Below are 17,452 nucleotides of genomic sequence, written 5' to 3'. Positions count from 1 at the left end.
GAGGTCACAGCTGATGTCAATCAAGGACCAAATGCTTGAACCTGGAACACGGTTTTTAACTTACGAATTTGAACTTTGAAATCCGCATTTCATCATCGATGTGCCAAAGTCTAACCATCCGTCATGTTAGTTTCAATGACAACTAACAGGTTATAAATATATGAAAGGAACACTTGTGCTGAGAGAAAATTACTTAAATCGTTAGTAAAACGGAAATGTCAACCAACTTATCCATACATATTAGAACATATCTAATTAGGCCAGAAATGGGTTTCCATTTGGATAGTCTATTTCTAGTTAGATCTTGTCATGAAAATCTCAAAATTTAGTTTTTCCTACGAAGACATACAACGTTAGTATCTTAATTATTTTGCAAAAATAAGGTAAAATTGTTCCCATCCTCCCTGGGAGCAAAGACTGCCACCATGCTCATCCCGCCTGCGTTTGCTGCAGAAGAGATGAGGAGGCATGCCGAATACCAGTGTGCGGGATCCACCACCAGAGAGCTTGCGTCTGGGTTGGGCACTCAGATTTAAAGGACTTTATTCTGCATTTGGGAACCCAAGCAGTTGTGAATTTAGCTGTGTGGCTAACAGGGTCTTGGTGCCCCGACCTTGTGTCAGTCCTGAGCCTCTGAGGTGGGAGAGCTGAGTTCAGGACATTGGTCCACCGGAGACCTCCTGGGTCCACGTGATATCAAACAGCGAAAGCTCTCCCAGAGATCTCCATCTCAGTGCTAAGACCCAGCTCCAGTCAACGACCAGCAAGCTCCAGTGCTGGATGACCCATGCCAAACAACTAGCAAGACAGGAACACAACCCCCCCCCCCCTTTAGCAGAGAGGCTGCTTAAAATCATAACAAGGTCACAGACACCCCCAAAACACACCACCGGATGCAGTCCTGCCCACCAGAAACACAAGATCCAGCCTCATCCACCAGAACACAGGCACCAGTCCCCTCCACCAGGAAGCCTACAAAACCCACTGAACCAAACTTAGTCACTGGGGGCAGACGGGAACTATGAACCTGCAGCCTGCGAAAAGGAGACCCCAAACACAGTAAGTTAAGCAAAATGAGAAGACGGAGAAACAGACAGCCAATGAAGGAGCAAGGTAAAAACCCACCAGACCAAACAAATGACGAGGAAATAGGCAGTCTACCTGAAAAAGAATTCAGAGTAATGATAGTAAACATGATCCAAAAACCTGGAAATAGAATGGAGGAAACACAAGAAACGTTTAACAAGGACGTAGAAGAACTAAAGAGCAAACAAACAATGATGAACAACACAATAAATGAAATTTAAAATTCTCTGGAAAGGATCAATAGCAGAATAACTGAGGCAGAAGAATGGATAAGTGACCTGGAAGATAAAATAGTGGAAATAACTACTGCAGAGCAGAATAAAGAGAAAAGAATGAAAAGAATTGAGGACAGTCTCAGAGACCTCTGGGATAACATTAAATGCACCAAAATTTGAATTATAGGGGTCCCAGGAGAAGAAGAGAAAAAGAAAGGGACTGAGAAAATATGTGAAGAGATTATAGTTGAAAACTTCCCTAATATGGGAAAAGAAATAGTCAATCAAGTCCAGGAAGCACAGAGTGTCCCATACAGGATAAATCCAAGGAGAAATATGCCAAGACCATATTAATCAAGCTATCAAAAATTAAATAGAGGGCTTCCCTGGTGGCGCAGTGGTTGAGAATCCGCCTGCTGATGCAGGGGACGCGGGTTCGTGCCCCGGTCCGGGAAGATCCCACATGCCGCGGAGCGGCTAGGTCCGTGATCCATGGCTGCTAAGCCTGCGCGTCTGGAGCCTGTGCTCCGCAACGGGGAAGGCCACAACAGTGAGAGGCCCGCCTACCACAAAAAAAAAAAAAAAAAAAAAAAAATTAAATAGAAAAAATATTAAAAGCAGCAAGGGAAAAACAACAAATAACATACAAGGGAATCCCCATAAGATTAATAGCTGATTGTTCAGCAAGAACTCTGCAAGACAGAAGGGAGTGGCAAGACATATTTAAAGTGATGAAAGGGAAAAACCTCCAACCAAGATTACTCTACCCAGCAAGGATCTCATTCAGATTTGACAGAGAATTTAAAACCTTTACAGACAAGCAAAAGCTAAGAGAATTCAGCACCACCAAACCAGCTTTACGACAAATGCTAAAGGAAGTTCTCTAGGCAGGAAACACAAGAGAAGGAAAAGGCCTACAAGAACAAACCCCAAACAATTAAGAAAATGGTAATAGGATCATACATATCAATAATTATCTTAAATGTAACTGGATTAAATACTCCAGTCAAAAAACATAAACTGACTGAATGGATACGAAAACAAGACCAATATATATGCTGCCTACAAGAGACCCACTTCAGACCTAGGGACACATACAGACTGAAAGTGAGGGGATAGAAAAAGATATTCCATGCAAATGGAAATCAAAAGAAAGCTGGAGTAGCAACTCTCATACCAGACAGAATAGACTTTAAAATAAAGACTATTACAAAAGACAAAGAAGGACACTACATAGTGATCAAGGGATCAATCCAAGAAGAAGATATAACAATTGTAAATATTTATGCACCCAACATAGGAGCACCTCAATACATAAGGCAAATGCTAACAGCCCTAAAAGGGGAAGTCGACAGTAACACAATCATAGTAGGGGACTTTAACTCCCCACTTTCACCGATGGACAGATCATCCAAAGTGAAAATAAATAAGGAAACACAAGCTTTAAATGATATTTTAAGCAAGATGGACTTAATTGATATTTATAGGAAATCCATCCAAAAAACCCAGAATACAGTTTCTTCTCAAGTGCTCATGGAACATTCTTCAGGATCATATCTTGGGTCACACATCAAGCCTTGGTAAATTTAAGAAAATTGAAATTGTATCAAGTATTTTTCCGACCACAAAACTATGAGACCAGATATCAATTACAGGAAAAAAATCTGTAAAAGAATACAAACACATGGAGACTAAACAATACACTACTAAATAACCAAGAGATCACTGAAGAAATCAAAGAAGAAATCAAAAAATACCTAGAAACAAATGACGATGAAAACATGACAACCCAAAACCTATGGGATGCAGCAAAAGCAGTTCTATGAGGGAAGTTTATAGCAATACAATCCTATCTCAGGAAGCAAGAAACATCTCAAACAACCTAACCTTACCCCTAAAGCAATTAGAGAAAGAGGAAGAAAAATACCCCCAACGTTAGCAGAAGGAACTAAATCATAAAGATCAGATCAGAAATAAATGAAAAAGAAATGAAGGAAACAATAGCAAAGATCAATAAAACTAAAAGCTTGTTCTTTGAGAAGATAAACAAAATTGATAAACCATTAGCCAGACTCATCAAGAAGAAAAGGGAGAAAACTCAAATCAGTAGAATTAGAGGGTTCCCTGGTGGCGCACTGGTTGAGAGTCCAACTGCCAATGCAGGGGACACGGGTTCGTGCCCCGGTCCAGGAAGATCCCACATGCCGCGGAGCGGCTGGGCCCGTGAGCCGTGGCCGCTGAACCTGCACGTCCGGAGCCTGCGCTCCACAATGGGAGAGGCCACACAGTAAGAGGCCCTCATACCACAAAAAAAAAAAAAAAAAGAATTAGAAATTAAAAAGGAGAAGTAAGAACTGACACTGCAGAAATACAAAGGATCATGAGAGATTACTACAAGTATCTATATGCCAATAAAATGGACAACCTGGAAGAAATGGACAAATTCTTAGAAAAGTACCACCTTCAGAGACTGAACCAGGAAGAAATAGAACATTTAAACAGACCAATCATAGCCCTGAAATTGAGACTGTGATTTAAAATCTTCAAACAAAAGCCCAGCACCAGATGGCTTCACAGGCGAATTCTATGAAACATTTAGAGAAGAGCTAACACCTATCCTTCTCAAACTCTTCCAAAATATAGCAGAGAGAGGAAGCTCCCCAGCTCATTCTATGAGACCACCATCACCCTGATACCAAAATGAGACAGAGGTGCCACAAAGAAAGAAAACTACAGGCCAATATCACTGATGAACATAGATGCAGGAATCCTCAACAAAATACTAGCAAACAGAATCCAACAGCACATTAAAAGGATCATACACCATGATCAAGTGGGGTTTATCCCAGGGATGCAAGAATTCTTCAATATACGCAAATCAATCAATGTGATAGACGATATTAACAAATTGAAGGAGAAAAACCATATGATCATCTCAATAGATGCAGAAAAAGGTTTTGACAAAATTCAACACCCATTTATGATAAAAACCCTCCAGAAAGTAGGCATAGAGGGAACTTTCCTCAACATAATAAAGGCCGTATGTGACAAACCAGCAGCCAACATTGTTCTCAATGGTGAAAAACTGACACCATTCCCTCTAAGACCAGGAACCAGACAAGGTTGCCCACTCTCACCACTATTATTCAATATAGTCTTAGAATATTTAGCCACGGCAATCAGAGAAGAAAAAGAAATAAAAGGAATCAAAATTGGAAAAGAAGAAATAAAGCTGTCACTCTTTGCAGATGACATGATACTGTACATAGAAAATCCTAAAGATGCTACCAGAAAACTACTAGAGCTAATCAATGAATTTTGTAAAGTAACAGGATACAAAATTAATGCACAGAAATCTCTTGCATTCCTATACACTAACGATGAAAAATCTGAAAGAGCAATTAAGGAAACACTCCCATTTACCACTGCAACAAAAAGAATAAAATACCTAGGAATAAAGCTACCTAAGGAGGCAAAAGACCTTATGCAGAAAATTATAAGACACCGATGAAAGAACTTAAAGATGTTACAAACAGTTGGAGAGGGCTTCCCTGGTGGCGCAGTGGTTGAGAGTCCGCCTGCCGATGCAGGGGACACGGGTTCGTGCCCCGGTCCGGGAAGATCCCACATGCCGCGGAGCGGCTGGGCCTGTGAGCCATGGCTGCTGAGCCTGCGCGTCCGGAGCCTGTGCTCCGCAACAGGAGAGACCACAAAAGTGGGAGGCCTGCGTACCGCTAAAAAAAACAAAAAACAAAACAAACAAACAAAAAAAACAGTTGGAGAGATATACCATGTTCTTGTTTTAGAAGAATCAACATCGTGAAAATGACTATACTACCCAAAGCAATCCACAGTTTCATTGCAATCCCTATCAAACTACCAATGGCATTTTTCACAGAACTAGAACAAAAAATTTCACAATTTGTATGGAAACACAAAAGACCCCGAATAGCCAAAGCAATACTGAGAAAGGAAAGTGGAGCTGGAGGAATCAGGCTCCCTGACTTCAGACTGTACTACAAAGCTACAGTAATCAAGACAGTATGATACTGGCACAGAAAGAGAAATATAGATCAGTAGAACAGGATAGAAAGCCCAGAGATAAACTCATGCACATATGGTCCCTTATTATTTTTTTTTTTATTTTTGCGGTACGCAGGCCTCTCACCGTTGTGGCCTCTCCCGTTGCGGAGCACAGGCTCCGGACGCGCAGGCTCAGCGGCCGTGGCTCACGGGCCCAGCCGCTCCGTGGCATGTGGGATCTTCCTGGACTGGGGCACGAACCCATATCCACTGCATTGGCAGGTGGACTCCCAACCCCTGCGCCACCAGGGAAGCCCTGGTCACCTTATTTTTGATAAAGGAGGCAAGAATATACAGTGGAGAAAAGACAGCCTCTTCAATAAGTGGTGCTGGGAAAACTGGACAGGTACATGTAAAAGTATGAAATTTGAACACTCCCTAACACCATACACAAAAATAAACTCAAAATGGATTAGAGACCTAAATGTAAGGCCAGACACCATCAAACTCTTAGAGGAAAACATAGGCAGAACACTCTGTGACATAAATCACAGCAAGATCCTTTTTGACCCACCTCCTAGAGAAATGGAAATAAAAACAAAAATAAACAAATGGGACCTAATGAAACTTAAAAGCTTTTGTAAAGTAAAGGAAGCTACAAAGAAGACTGAAAGACAACCCTCAGAAAGGGAGAAAATATTTGCAAACGATTCAATGGACAAAGGATTAATCTCCAAAATATACAAATAGCTCATGCAGCTCAATATTAAAAAAACAAACAACCCAATCCAAAAATAGGCAGAAGACCTAAATAGACATTTCTCCAAAGAAGATATACAGATTGCCAACAAGCACATGAAAAGCTCCTCAGCATCACTAATTACTGGAGAAATGAAAATCAAAAGTACATTGAGGTATCACCTCACACTGGTCAGGATGGCCATCATCAGAAAATTTATAAACAATAAATGCTGGAGAGGGTGTGGAGAAAAGGGAACCCTCCTACGCTATTGGTGGGAATGTAAATTGATACAGCCACTATGGAGAACAGTATGGAGGTTCCTTAAAAAACTAAATGTGGGGGCTTCCCTGGTGGCGCAGTGGTTGGGAGTCCGCCTGCCGATGCAGGGGTCACGGGTTCGTGCCCTGGTCCGGGAGGATCCCACGTGCTGCGGAGCGGCTGGGCCCGTGAGCCGTGGCCGCTGGGCCTGCGCGTCCGGAGCCTGTGCTCCGCAACGGGAGAGGCCACAGCAGTGAGAGGCCCGCATACCGCAAAAAAAAAAAAAAAAAAAAAAAAACAAACTAAATGTGGAACCACCATATGTCCCAGCAGTCCCACTACTGGACATGTACCCAGAGAAAACCATAATTCAAAAAGGGACATGTACCACAGTGTTCATTGCAGCACTCTTTACAATAGTCAGGACATGGAAGCAACCTGAATGTCCAACAACTGATGAATGGATAGAGAAGATGTGGCACATATATACAATGGAATATTACTCAGCCATTAAAAGGAATGGAATTTGGACATTTGTAGAGATGTGGATGGATCTAGAGACTGTCATACAGAGTGAAGTAAGTCAGAAAGAGAAAAATAAATACCGTATGCTAACACATATATATGGAATCTTAAAAAATAAAAGTGCTGAAGAACCTAGAGGCAGGACAGGAATAAAGACGCAGACGTAGAGAATGGACTTGAGGATACGGGGAGGGGGAAGGGTAAGGTGGGACAAAGTGAGAGAGTGGCAGGGACATATATACACTACCAAATGTAAAACAGACAGCTAGTGGGAAGCAGCCGCATAGCACAGGGAGATCAGCTCGGTGCTTTGTGACCACCTAGAGGGCTGGGATAGGGAGGGTGGGAGGGAGACGCAAGAGGGAGGAGACATGGGGATATATGTATATGTATAGCTAATTCACTTCGTTATACAGCAGAAACTAACACACCATTGAAAAGCAGTTATACTCCAATAAAGATGTTTTAAAAAAATAAAAAAATAAAGTAAAATCTACTGAAATTTTGTAGAAAACTCCATGGACATCGAGATGGTGCTGATACATTTCATTGATTTGCTAGTTTATACATAACAATTATAACCATTTAACATCAAATTATCACTGAATATTCATGTTAAAGGGGTCTTGGTAAGATCACATACTCTGCCACCTGTGCATCCAATGAGACATCTCAGGTTTAGTGAAGTGACATGAGTCGCTTGAGATTACACAGTCCGTGACTTAGCAAAACTGGGCTTGGAAACAAGTCTAAGTTTTATGTACCAAAACAAAAATTCCAAGATACTCTTGATTTTACACAGTGAGAAGCCAGAACAAAGAACAGCTGCTAGACTGAAAATAGGCAACAAGAATTCTGCATTAAATATAGAACCCCCAACCTTACACGTTTCACGTATCTGCTTAGTGTTAGAGACTGAACTTTTTCCAAGTATTTTCTTTTCTCTTAGGATTTCCAGTTCAATACTTTCGGCTCTCTGGTAAGAGCTGAGATACTTAGTTACATGAGCTATTTTTCCTTTTTCTGTGTGTTTATTTTACTAATGTTTAGGGCCATCTGTGCCTATACTGACCACCACTATTCTAACTGTAGGTTGTGGGTCCCAATGTCGGAAGCACTTACAGTTGAAGCGGGTTGAGTAGACATAAAGAAACTGGGCTGTTCTGTGGAAATGCTTCAAAGAATACTCCTGCTTCAAAAATGCTGACTGAACCCTTGGCCCCTTATCTTCCAGGGCTCAGAAGAAAACAACTTCCGTCTCCTTGACGATAGGATCATCCTCCCCAAAGACAGGGGTGACCACAGCTGTGATTCAGCCACTGTCTGTCCCTGTTCAACAGGTAAGTGTTCCACAGCCCACAAGGAGTCAAACTCATTGAAGAATATAACTGGTATTCCCTTGAAATATTTTCTAAGTGGACACAACTGGGAGAAAAGAAAGTGGTAAATGAAGTTCTTCCTTTTAATGCGCTAAAAATAATCTCTAATCAGACATGCCACCGATTAATCGATATCTGCATGTCCTTTGGGAATTTCTCTGTGTAGCAGGCAATACTCTGATAAAATGGCATCTGTTTTAGCTTTTACTGTTGGATTCTCCCCGTATGTGCAATCTGTGTAGCCAAATTCATTAGCTCCTTTAAAACAAAGTAGAAGACTCGAAAAGTCCGCCTGCCGACACGTTTTCCCGTCCTCTAAGAGCTAAACAGATAATACAGAAAAAAATTCACATTCCTTCCCTTCACCATGCAGTTTTATCCTGCTTTTTAATTTCATTGTAAGACTGCTTTATCCAAGAAAGAATAGCAGTACAAACGACTGGAAAGTCATCATAGTAAGTTTACTTTGCAAAACACAAAAAGCATGAAGGTTTTTTTAATGTAGAAAATTAAAATCTAGATGTTTCTAAGTCAACCGTGATACTTTGTGCTGTGATGAGTATCTTCAAACCCAACACTATTGAAATGTGAACTCATTCCTGTCTCCTAAGTGTATCTAATGAACATCCGTGTGCCCTCCAGCTACCGGGCACCCATGGCATTTTAGAAATTCTAGTATGTGACTTACTCTATGATGTGTAGGGTACACAGCCAGTGGAGAAAACACATCTGAGATCATAAACTGGAAAAGAACCAACCAGTAGAAGTTACTCAGCGATGGCACGTGTAGTAGATGTTTCCTTTAAACCCCTAACCCAGAGTGGACTTCACAGAAGTAGTTCTGATTCAGGCAGCGGACTCCTTTTAGTGTTTGATATTTAAGTATTGGTAAGTATGTGATGAACGCCACGCCCTGGCAGCGGCCGTGCTGTCGCCCACGCGGCTCCCTCTTGGGCAGCGTCCCAGCAACGCCAGGCCATAGAGCCCATCTTTTCGGCGGTTCGTACGTTCCGAGTTTGACCCGCGTGCCTCTGCTTTGCAGGCTCCCAGCCCCACCTCGTGCCTCTGCCGGCCAGATGGAACCGCAGCCGCCTGCTTCCCGCCTGTTTTCACCAAGGTCTGGCATCTGTGCGTCTCGTTCAGTGGGTCTGCCCTGGGCCTTAGGTTCCGTTCCCCTGGGGCTTCGTGGAGCAGTGTTTAAAAATTACGACGAGTGGATGAGCAGGCTTTTACCATGGTTACCTTTGAGCTGAATAGATATTTGTTGCGCAGCTGCTGTGTGACCGTAATTTGTAAAGGGTCTGGGAGAGGTGGCCCCGCTCACGTTGGACCTGACAGAGCTCAGAATTGACTGGGAAACAGTACAAGAAACAACACAAAATGCTGGGTAGGGAACTGGGAGAACCGGCAAGTTTTATAGACATTTTTTAAAAAAACTGACTAATTTTCAGTTTGTCCAAGTTGGTGTTTTGCGTTGCCACGCTGATGACATGCATTTCATTTGGTCAGCTGTTCAGCTCAGTCATGGTCCCGCGTAGTATTTCTTCTCTGTTTCCTACCCCCCTTTTTGCGAAAGTTATGGACTGTATTTTTTATATTGGAGTGTAGTTGATTTACAGTGTTGTGTTAGTTTCAGGTGTACAGCAGAGCGATTCTGTTATACATAGACTTCTTTTCAGATTCTTTTCCCTTATAAGTTATTACAAAGTAGTGGGTATAGGTCACTGTGTCATATAGTAGGTCTTTGTTGTCTGTCTCTTACCTATTGTAGTGTGTTTATGTCAATCCCAAACTCCTGATTTATCCCCCCTCCTTTCCCTTTGGTAATCATAAGTTTGTTTTCTATGTCTGTGGGTGTATTTCTGTTTTGTATATAAGTTCATTGTGACATTTTTTTTTAATTTCAAAGACATTTTAAAAGGCACAAGTAGGGCTTCCCTGGTGGCGCAGCGGTTGAGAGTCCGCCTGCCGATGCAGGGGACGCGGGTTCGTGCCCCGGTCCGGGAGGATCCCACGTGCCGCGGAGCGGCTGGGCCCGTGAGCCGTGGCCGCCGAGTCTGTGCGTCCGGAGCCTGTGCTCCGCAACGGGAGAGGCCGCAGCGGTGAGAGGCCCACGTACCGCAAAAAAAAAAAAAAAAGTCACAAGTAAAGGGAGAGGTGTGCCATGCCTGTGCACCAGTACACTGTTAGAAGTCATGACCCTAGTCCAGTCTCTAAATTCAATGCAAATCTAGCTCAAATTCCAACAGGTTCCTTGTTTTTATTGTGTTTGATGTTGAACTTGGCCATTTGATTCTAAACATTTTGTGGACGAGAAAGTGGCTCAGAGCAGCCAGGGCTGCCCAAGCAGGAGGAGATGGCGTTAGGGATCTGAGATGTCAAGACTTCCCAAGGCCAGAGCGTCAGGAGAGCAGTGCTGGCTCAAGGCTGGACAAAGGGACGAACGCGGCCCAGAGAGCACCCACAGGACACGCCAGCAGCCCGCGGTCACTGGGTAGGGTGGGTTCTTCAGCAGAGGTGGGCCCCGACCTCACAAAAATCAATTCCAAGTAACTAAAGACAAATGTGAAAGCAGTTTCTATAAACCCATCATCTAAAAGCTATAAATCTGCAGGGCAGCCAAGAAGAGCATCTGGACGGTCTTCATGTAGGGAATGATTTCTTTCTCCTAAGCCAGCCTGCATCCAGCTTGCTTAAAGACCTTTTCATAAACAGAGTATTGACCGGAGGGTGCAGCAAATAATTGTTGACAGCAACAGTGAAGTCGCCTCCCAGGATAGAAATGCCCAAAAAGAGAGAAAACCAGGCATGTCAAACCTGCCCGCAACTGTCTCGGTGTAACAGCCCATGAGGTCCTCCATCCCTTGGCGCCTAGAGCAGGAGCTGTGTACGGAGGGGTGGGCACGGCACGTTTACCTGTAGTTTAAGAGTTTTTCTCAAGCAGCCTCATGAAACTGGCCAGGAGATCTGTGTTACCTGCCACACTATTGCCGGGGACACAGTTGATTTTGGAGCCAGGGCCCCATGCACCTCGGGGTTGTGGCTGACCAAGCGTGTCCTGGTGGCACCAGGGAGGGGAGAGGTCCTGAGAGTTTCCTTTCCTCCCTCAGGGCCGCAGAATCCCTCCAAGGCCATGAGAGACCCTCAGTCCCAGGCACACACCCTGTTCCTCTCTCCTGCAGTGTAGTCCAGCTCCTGAGACAGAGGTTCCAGCAGCAGTGCCCCCGCTTCCCCAGAGAAAAGCAGGAAGCGCTCTCTGAGCTTAATAGAAAGAAAAGTAAACCAGAATTCAGCATTTTTACAAAGCTTGAGCTTTTAAGTCGCCGACTGTAGAGTGGCCGGAGCTCAGGGCCGTGTCCCCGTGCCTGCAGCTCCATGTCCTGGGTCTGGACAGTGGATGCCCCCCCGTTCTGCACGGTCGTCTTCTTCCTCACGGGCACCTGTGCCCTTTCCTGTGGGCGGCGCCTCTCCCTGCTCTGCACTGTCCTCTGGGGGCCTGGGTGCTGGTTCTGGAGGGGATGGTGGTGACGGGGTGGCCTGGGCTGTGCAGGTCCACTGGCGCCTCCGTCCGTGCTGTCCCACGTGGCTGGGAAAGGTTCCCCGGGGCTGAGCCGGAGCCGCAGAGCTGGCGGGCACAGCGGGGCCGTGAGTCGCAGGGACACACGTGGGGCCGGGAGAACAGCCTGCTCCGCGTGGCATTTCTCCCCAGAGCGGGAGACCCTCCAAGGAGCCTCAGTACCAGGTGGACCCGACAACAAGAGATGCTCTTCTGTGGACCCTGAAGCACCCAGGGGTCCCGGAGTCTGCCGAGCGGACGACGCTGACTGCCCAGGTCAGCCTCTGAAGGTGGCTCTCGTCCTCCCTTGGGGTCCTCACTGCGGCTCCTACGAGCGAACCATGTTTACGGCGGCTTCTGTCAAGAGAAAAGGCTCACTCCGGGAGGGGCCAGGTGGCACGCGTGGGCTGTAACAGCAGAGGTTTGACTGTGTAAAGTCCTTGCCATCTTCCCATTTACCACCTATGTGATGTTCCAGTGTTTGAACAAAATGCATAATCCTAGGAGCAAACAGAGTGCCCCTGTGGTGTCTGAAGGCTCACACGTGGAGAATACTTGGGCAGCATCTGCAACGTGCTGTGAACACTTCCTGGACAAGCCGGGGGCGTTGGTTCATCCATCCTCACAAGCTGGACCCCGTGGGCCGCATCTTCTCTGCTGATCCACTAAATTAGCGCTTTCTGGACCAACCAGAAAGTGAAAGTCAACTTAAAACCAGAGATTTTCCTACAGTTAAAAATAAGGGTGGAGAGAGAATGCACTCAGAAGTAGGTAACCATCTTCACCTTTCCAGTAAAAAACAACAAAGACCGTAGCCACCAGAATTCTTATCAAATGCCTTCCCAGACTTCGCAGTAGACTTTTATGGTTCTGCCCACATCATGGCCTCTGATGAATCCCACGGGGCCGGGGCGCACACGCTGCAGGCCAGTTGCTGCAGGATGTGTTTTTCCCAGCACACCGTTGGCTGGCTCTACAGAAAAATGTAAAATAAAAAGCAAAAACAAATAGAAAAAAAAAAAAAAAAACCACCAAAAACTTCCTGATGTGAATTTGTTTGCTTTGGGTCTCTGCATAGGTGAATTACTTGATATTTGACTTCTTTTAAGAGTTCTTCATGTCCTTTATCAGATGTAATACTCTGTAGTCAGAAGGGTCAATAGCCAAAAAGTTACAGTGGGCCCGTGGCTAAGCAGTCGCAGAGGGGAAAGGCAGAGTGCGGACACCTGGAAGGGGCCAGTTATTCCTTTGCTGTTTAATAGGCAGTTTACAAGCTTCACGTCTTTGCATCTGTGAAGCCAAACGCATTTCTGGTCTGTTGGGTTGTAAACATTTATCGGGCTGGAGTTTGGAGTAGGCGGCACCAGGGTGACAGCGGGGCAAGAGGCAAGGAAGGTCAGGCGGGGGAAGTGCTCCTGTTTTCTTATGTCACTCAGAATCTCCAAGTGAGAAAATGCCAGCCCTCATCCCAGGAGGCTGGTGTGGGCAGAGGTGGTGCCCCACGAGAAGCTCAGAGCTTGGGAGACAAGTGGGGTCTCCTTGCCTTCCTGTCTGGGTCTCTCAGGAAGCTACACTCAGATGGGGCGCGATTCTTTAAAGACGTTTGCATTCCACCGGCTCACTCTTCAGTGTAGATAAAGGTACCCTCCCCGTTACCATAAAATTCCATGAATACTGGAGCCGCACCTTTGCGGGGTGGGCCCAGCGTTTCTGCCGGCCCCATGGGAAGCCTTACTCATGTCATTACACGCAGTGAAAGGTGTTTCTCCCCACCCGATTTTATGATGCAAAGCCTGCATTTGCTTCTCTAAGGTTGGGAAGTGTTGCTGTCGGTTGTGAAGCTGGGTGAGACCACACCAAGGCCTGACCTGCCCGGGTCCTTGCATTTCAGGAGCTGCAAAGCATCTCAGCCTCCAAGGGACAGGCGGCCGTGCTGGAGTGCCGGGTCCGGGGCACGCCCCCGCTGCAGGTCCAGTGGTTCCGACAAGGCAGCGAAATCCAGGACTCTCCGGACTTCCGGATCCTGCAGAAAAGTAAGGAGAGGGGCCCGTCCCACCACCCCCAGGTCTGACAAAGCCCTCTTGTCCAGCTCCAGGAGAACCAGGAAGGGCTTAGTCACTGAGATGCGTGGATTTCTCCCTCCCTCCCTCCCTCCCTCTCTCCCTTCCTTCCTTTGCATTTTATTTGTTTTAACATTTAATTTAATTTTTTTTTATATTGGAAGATAGTTGATTTACAATGTTGTGTTAGTTTCAGGTGTACAGCAAGGTGATTCAGTTATACGTATAAATATAGTCATTCTTTTTCAGAGTCTTTTCCCATATAGAATGTTACAGAATGTTGAGTAGAGTTTCCTGTGCCACATACAGTAGGTCCTTGTTGATGATCTGTTGTATATACTGTAGTGTGAGACGCATAGATTTCTGTTCTCCGAGTGGGGAGGACGTTCAGGGGGTGGCACATTCAAGCTGCCCTGATGGAGTTTGTCTGCACCACTTCTGCAGACGTGTCCTAGACAAGGTCACAGAAAAAGATGGGTAGGTTTAGTATGAACGGAAGCCCAGTCTAATACTCTGTTTTGATTTCTTTTTTTCTCATGTGGGAAACAGAACCTCGATCCACAGCTGAACCTGGTAAGAAGCTTTTTCTTTTTTTCTCTCTGGGAATGTATCTCTTTGGTATCAATAGCTCTTTGTTTCCATTTTAAAGCCATAAGCAGAGCAGTGTTTTTGCAGGTCCCTGGAAATGTGAAACCCCCTTACAGACAATATCTTCTTTATCGTGGGGTCTGCACGCTGCGTTTTACATCAGGTTCTTTATTAGGGAAACATGAAGTTCCATTCAGACAGGAAGGTCAAGCTCAGTGACTTAAGGCTTTTAAAACTGTAGTCTGTTATACTCAGAAAGCAAACTACGCTCAAGATGTGTAAACATCCTCCTAAGATTCCAGGAGAAAAGAGCGATCTGTTGCATATTTCTGCTGACCAGAAGCCACCAACAGCCAGAGCCTAGTCTGGAAATGCACCTCACGGGAAAGCCGCCCGAAGATGTCGGCGGAACGATCACAGGGCAGCTCTCATTTATGTGCCCTGACCCGTGAGTGCTTCCTGTGCTACGTCAGGAAGAAAGGCATCTCGCCCTGGAGTTGCACTTCCCTGGCCCTCATCAGAGCCGTGTGGTCCAGAGGCCCGGGTGCCCTCCCCTCCTGCCTCGCACTTCTTGTATTTTTATGGCTCCTCATCGACGAAAACAATGTTTATAAGAGAAGCAGAAGTTTTTGTCCAGGTGTTTCACAGCATATCCTCCTCAAAGACTACTTTCTTAGTACTTTTCCCATCAGCAAAGTCACCAGTTTCACTCCCTTCTTGCCAAAGGGTGGAAAACGTGTGTCTCTGCTTCAGCCTCACGCAGACCCGGCTACACGTCTCTTGGGAGCCAGAGCCGGCTTGGCCTTTCTCGGGTATCGTGGTGGCTCCTGGTCAGAGAGACCGAGGTCAGTCCTGAGGCTCTCACACCTGCGCACCGGGGCCTGAAAAGCCGAGTGTGAGCCTCTTAGGGTCCAAAGCGGAAGGGATGCCGAGTGTCACCCTGAGGGGAAAACTGGAATCGATCTGATGCCTTCTTTTTTTAAATTAATTAATTTTTATTGGAGTATATAGTTAATTTACAGTGTTGTATAGTTTCAGGTGTACAGCAAAGTGAATCAGTTATACACATATACGTATCCACGCTTTTTTAGGTTCTTTTCCCATATAAGTCATTACAGAGTACTGAGTAGAGTTCCCTGTGCTCTACAGTAGGTCCTTATTATCTATTATACATATATATATAGTAGTGTGTATATGTTGATCCCAATCTCCCAATTTATCCCTCTCCCCCTGGTAACCATACGTTTGTTTTCTGTCTGTGACGCTACTTCTGTTTTGTAAATACGTTCATTTGTACCATGTTTTTAGATTCCATATATAAGTGATATCATATGATATTTGTTTTTTTTTTTTTACTTACTTCACTCAGTATGACAATCTCTAGGTCCATCCATGTTACTGCAAATGGCATTATTGTGTTCTTTTTTTATGGCTGAGTAATATTCCATGGTGTATATGTACCACATCTTCTTTATCCATTCCTCTGTCCACGGGCATTTAGGTTGCTTCCATGACCTGGCTGTTGTGAATAGTGCTGCAATGAACATTGGGGTGCATGCGTCTTTTTGAATTGTGGTTTTCTCTGGATATATGCCCATGACTGGAATTGCTGGATCATATGGTACCTCTATTTTTAGTTTTTTAAGGAGCCTCCATGCTGTTCTCCATAGTGGCTGTATCCATTTACATTCCCACCAATAATGTAGGAGAATTCCCTTTTTTCCACACCAGCCTTTATTGTTTGTGGAGTTTTTGATGATGGCCATTCTGACCAGTGTGAGGTGATACCTCATTGTGGTTTTTATTTGCATTTCTCTAATAATTAGTGATGTTGAGCATCTTTTCATGTGCCTATTGGCCATCCGTATGTTATCTTTGGAGAAATGTCTGTTTAGATCTTCCTCCCATTTTTTGATTGGGTTGTTTGGGGTTTTTTTCTATTGAACTGCATGAGCTTTTTGTATATTTTGGAGGTTAATCCCTTGTTGTTTGCTTCATTTGCAAATATTTTCTCCCATTCTGTGGGCTGTCTTTTCGTTTTGTTTACGGTTTCCTTTGCTGTGCAAAAGCTAATCTGATACCTTCTTGTTGTGAGTTATACCCAGACCCCACCGCCCACCTGTACAGTCCCCACGTCAGGCACTGTGGTCACGTTTCAAACTGTGGATACAACACAACTGCATATTTTGCCGTGACGTGGCTTTGTATAAAATTTCACAGTGCTGTTCCCTGATACAGGGGGCTTCTGAGGCTCAGTCTCCTGCATGACCTGATGTGGAAATCCTGTGGGGGTTAAGGCATATCTTTTACATGGCTATTTTAAATAGACTAGGCAGACACGGATAGGTAGATAGATAGATAGATGAATGGATGGATGGATAGATAGGTAGATCGATATAAAAGTAGGAAGCAAATATCTCCTTTATCCACAAGAAAGTTTGTGTGAACACATCTATGGAGCAGGCAGGTTATCTCTTTTGATGCTTTATGTACAATAAAACTAAAATCTGGGCCAAAAATTCTGAAGGCATTCCTGGTGGAATGGATTAAGACTGCTTTGGTGTTGCATTTTGGATTCTGTTTTTGAGTTCATGCAACTCTTCTTTCATCGTGTTTTATCAATTGTCATCACCTACACAGGTGATATGATTTATTAAATGTCTCCTGTGATCTATGTTGGAAAATCGTTAACTAAGCATCATCTGAAAATTTAAAACCCTGGTGAGAAACTGCATAGTTTAGTTTCTGAGTATGTGTGTGTTTGAATATTGAAAGCTCTCAACACGCCAACTAAGAAGGAGTATGTGGGTGAGGAGGGAAGAGAGAAGCTCCTTCAGCCCCACCCCCACCCCTCAGACCCCATACACGCCTGTCTCAGTCGTGTTTGCTGTTTTGCTTCTAGAATATAGTTTTGATCATGAATTATTTAGTGAAACCAGTCCTCAGCAGCATCATGGGGTAGTCTGACCTCTAGAATGTTCTTAAATGCTTTTTGGTTTAATGTGGCAAAATCATGCCTG

General features: G+C 44.7%; 1 protein-coding gene across 9 annotated transcripts in view; it reads left to right on the top strand.

Annotated features, from left to right (window-relative positions):
* Positions 1 to 17,452, top strand: part of PALLD (palladin, cytoskeletal associated protein) — a 391,482-nt gene that overhangs the window by 170,034 nt on the left and 203,996 nt on the right. For 8 of the 9 annotated variants that reach the window (XM_059071515.2, XM_067040076.1, XM_059071514.2 and 5 more), the window contains 4 exons: positions 8,084 to 8,189; positions 9,271 to 9,345; positions 13,676 to 13,817; positions 14,394 to 14,417. In XM_059071515.2, the coding sequence (XP_058927498.1) occupies positions 8,084 to 8,189; positions 9,271 to 9,345; positions 13,676 to 13,817; positions 14,394 to 14,417 (347 nt within the window). The remainder of the gene's footprint in view (positions 1 to 8,083; positions 8,190 to 9,270; positions 9,346 to 13,675; positions 13,818 to 14,393; positions 14,418 to 17,452) is intronic. The other variant, XM_067040075.1, reaches the window with a different exon arrangement.

This window comes from Kogia breviceps, chromosome 8 (genome assembly GCF_026419965.1).
Source record: "Kogia breviceps isolate mKogBre1 chromosome 8, mKogBre1 haplotype 1, whole genome shotgun sequence".
Classification (NCBI taxonomy): Eukaryota; Metazoa; Chordata; class Mammalia; order Artiodactyla; family Physeteridae; genus Kogia; species Kogia breviceps.
This window is presented reverse-complemented; position numbering and strand designations above follow the sequence as displayed.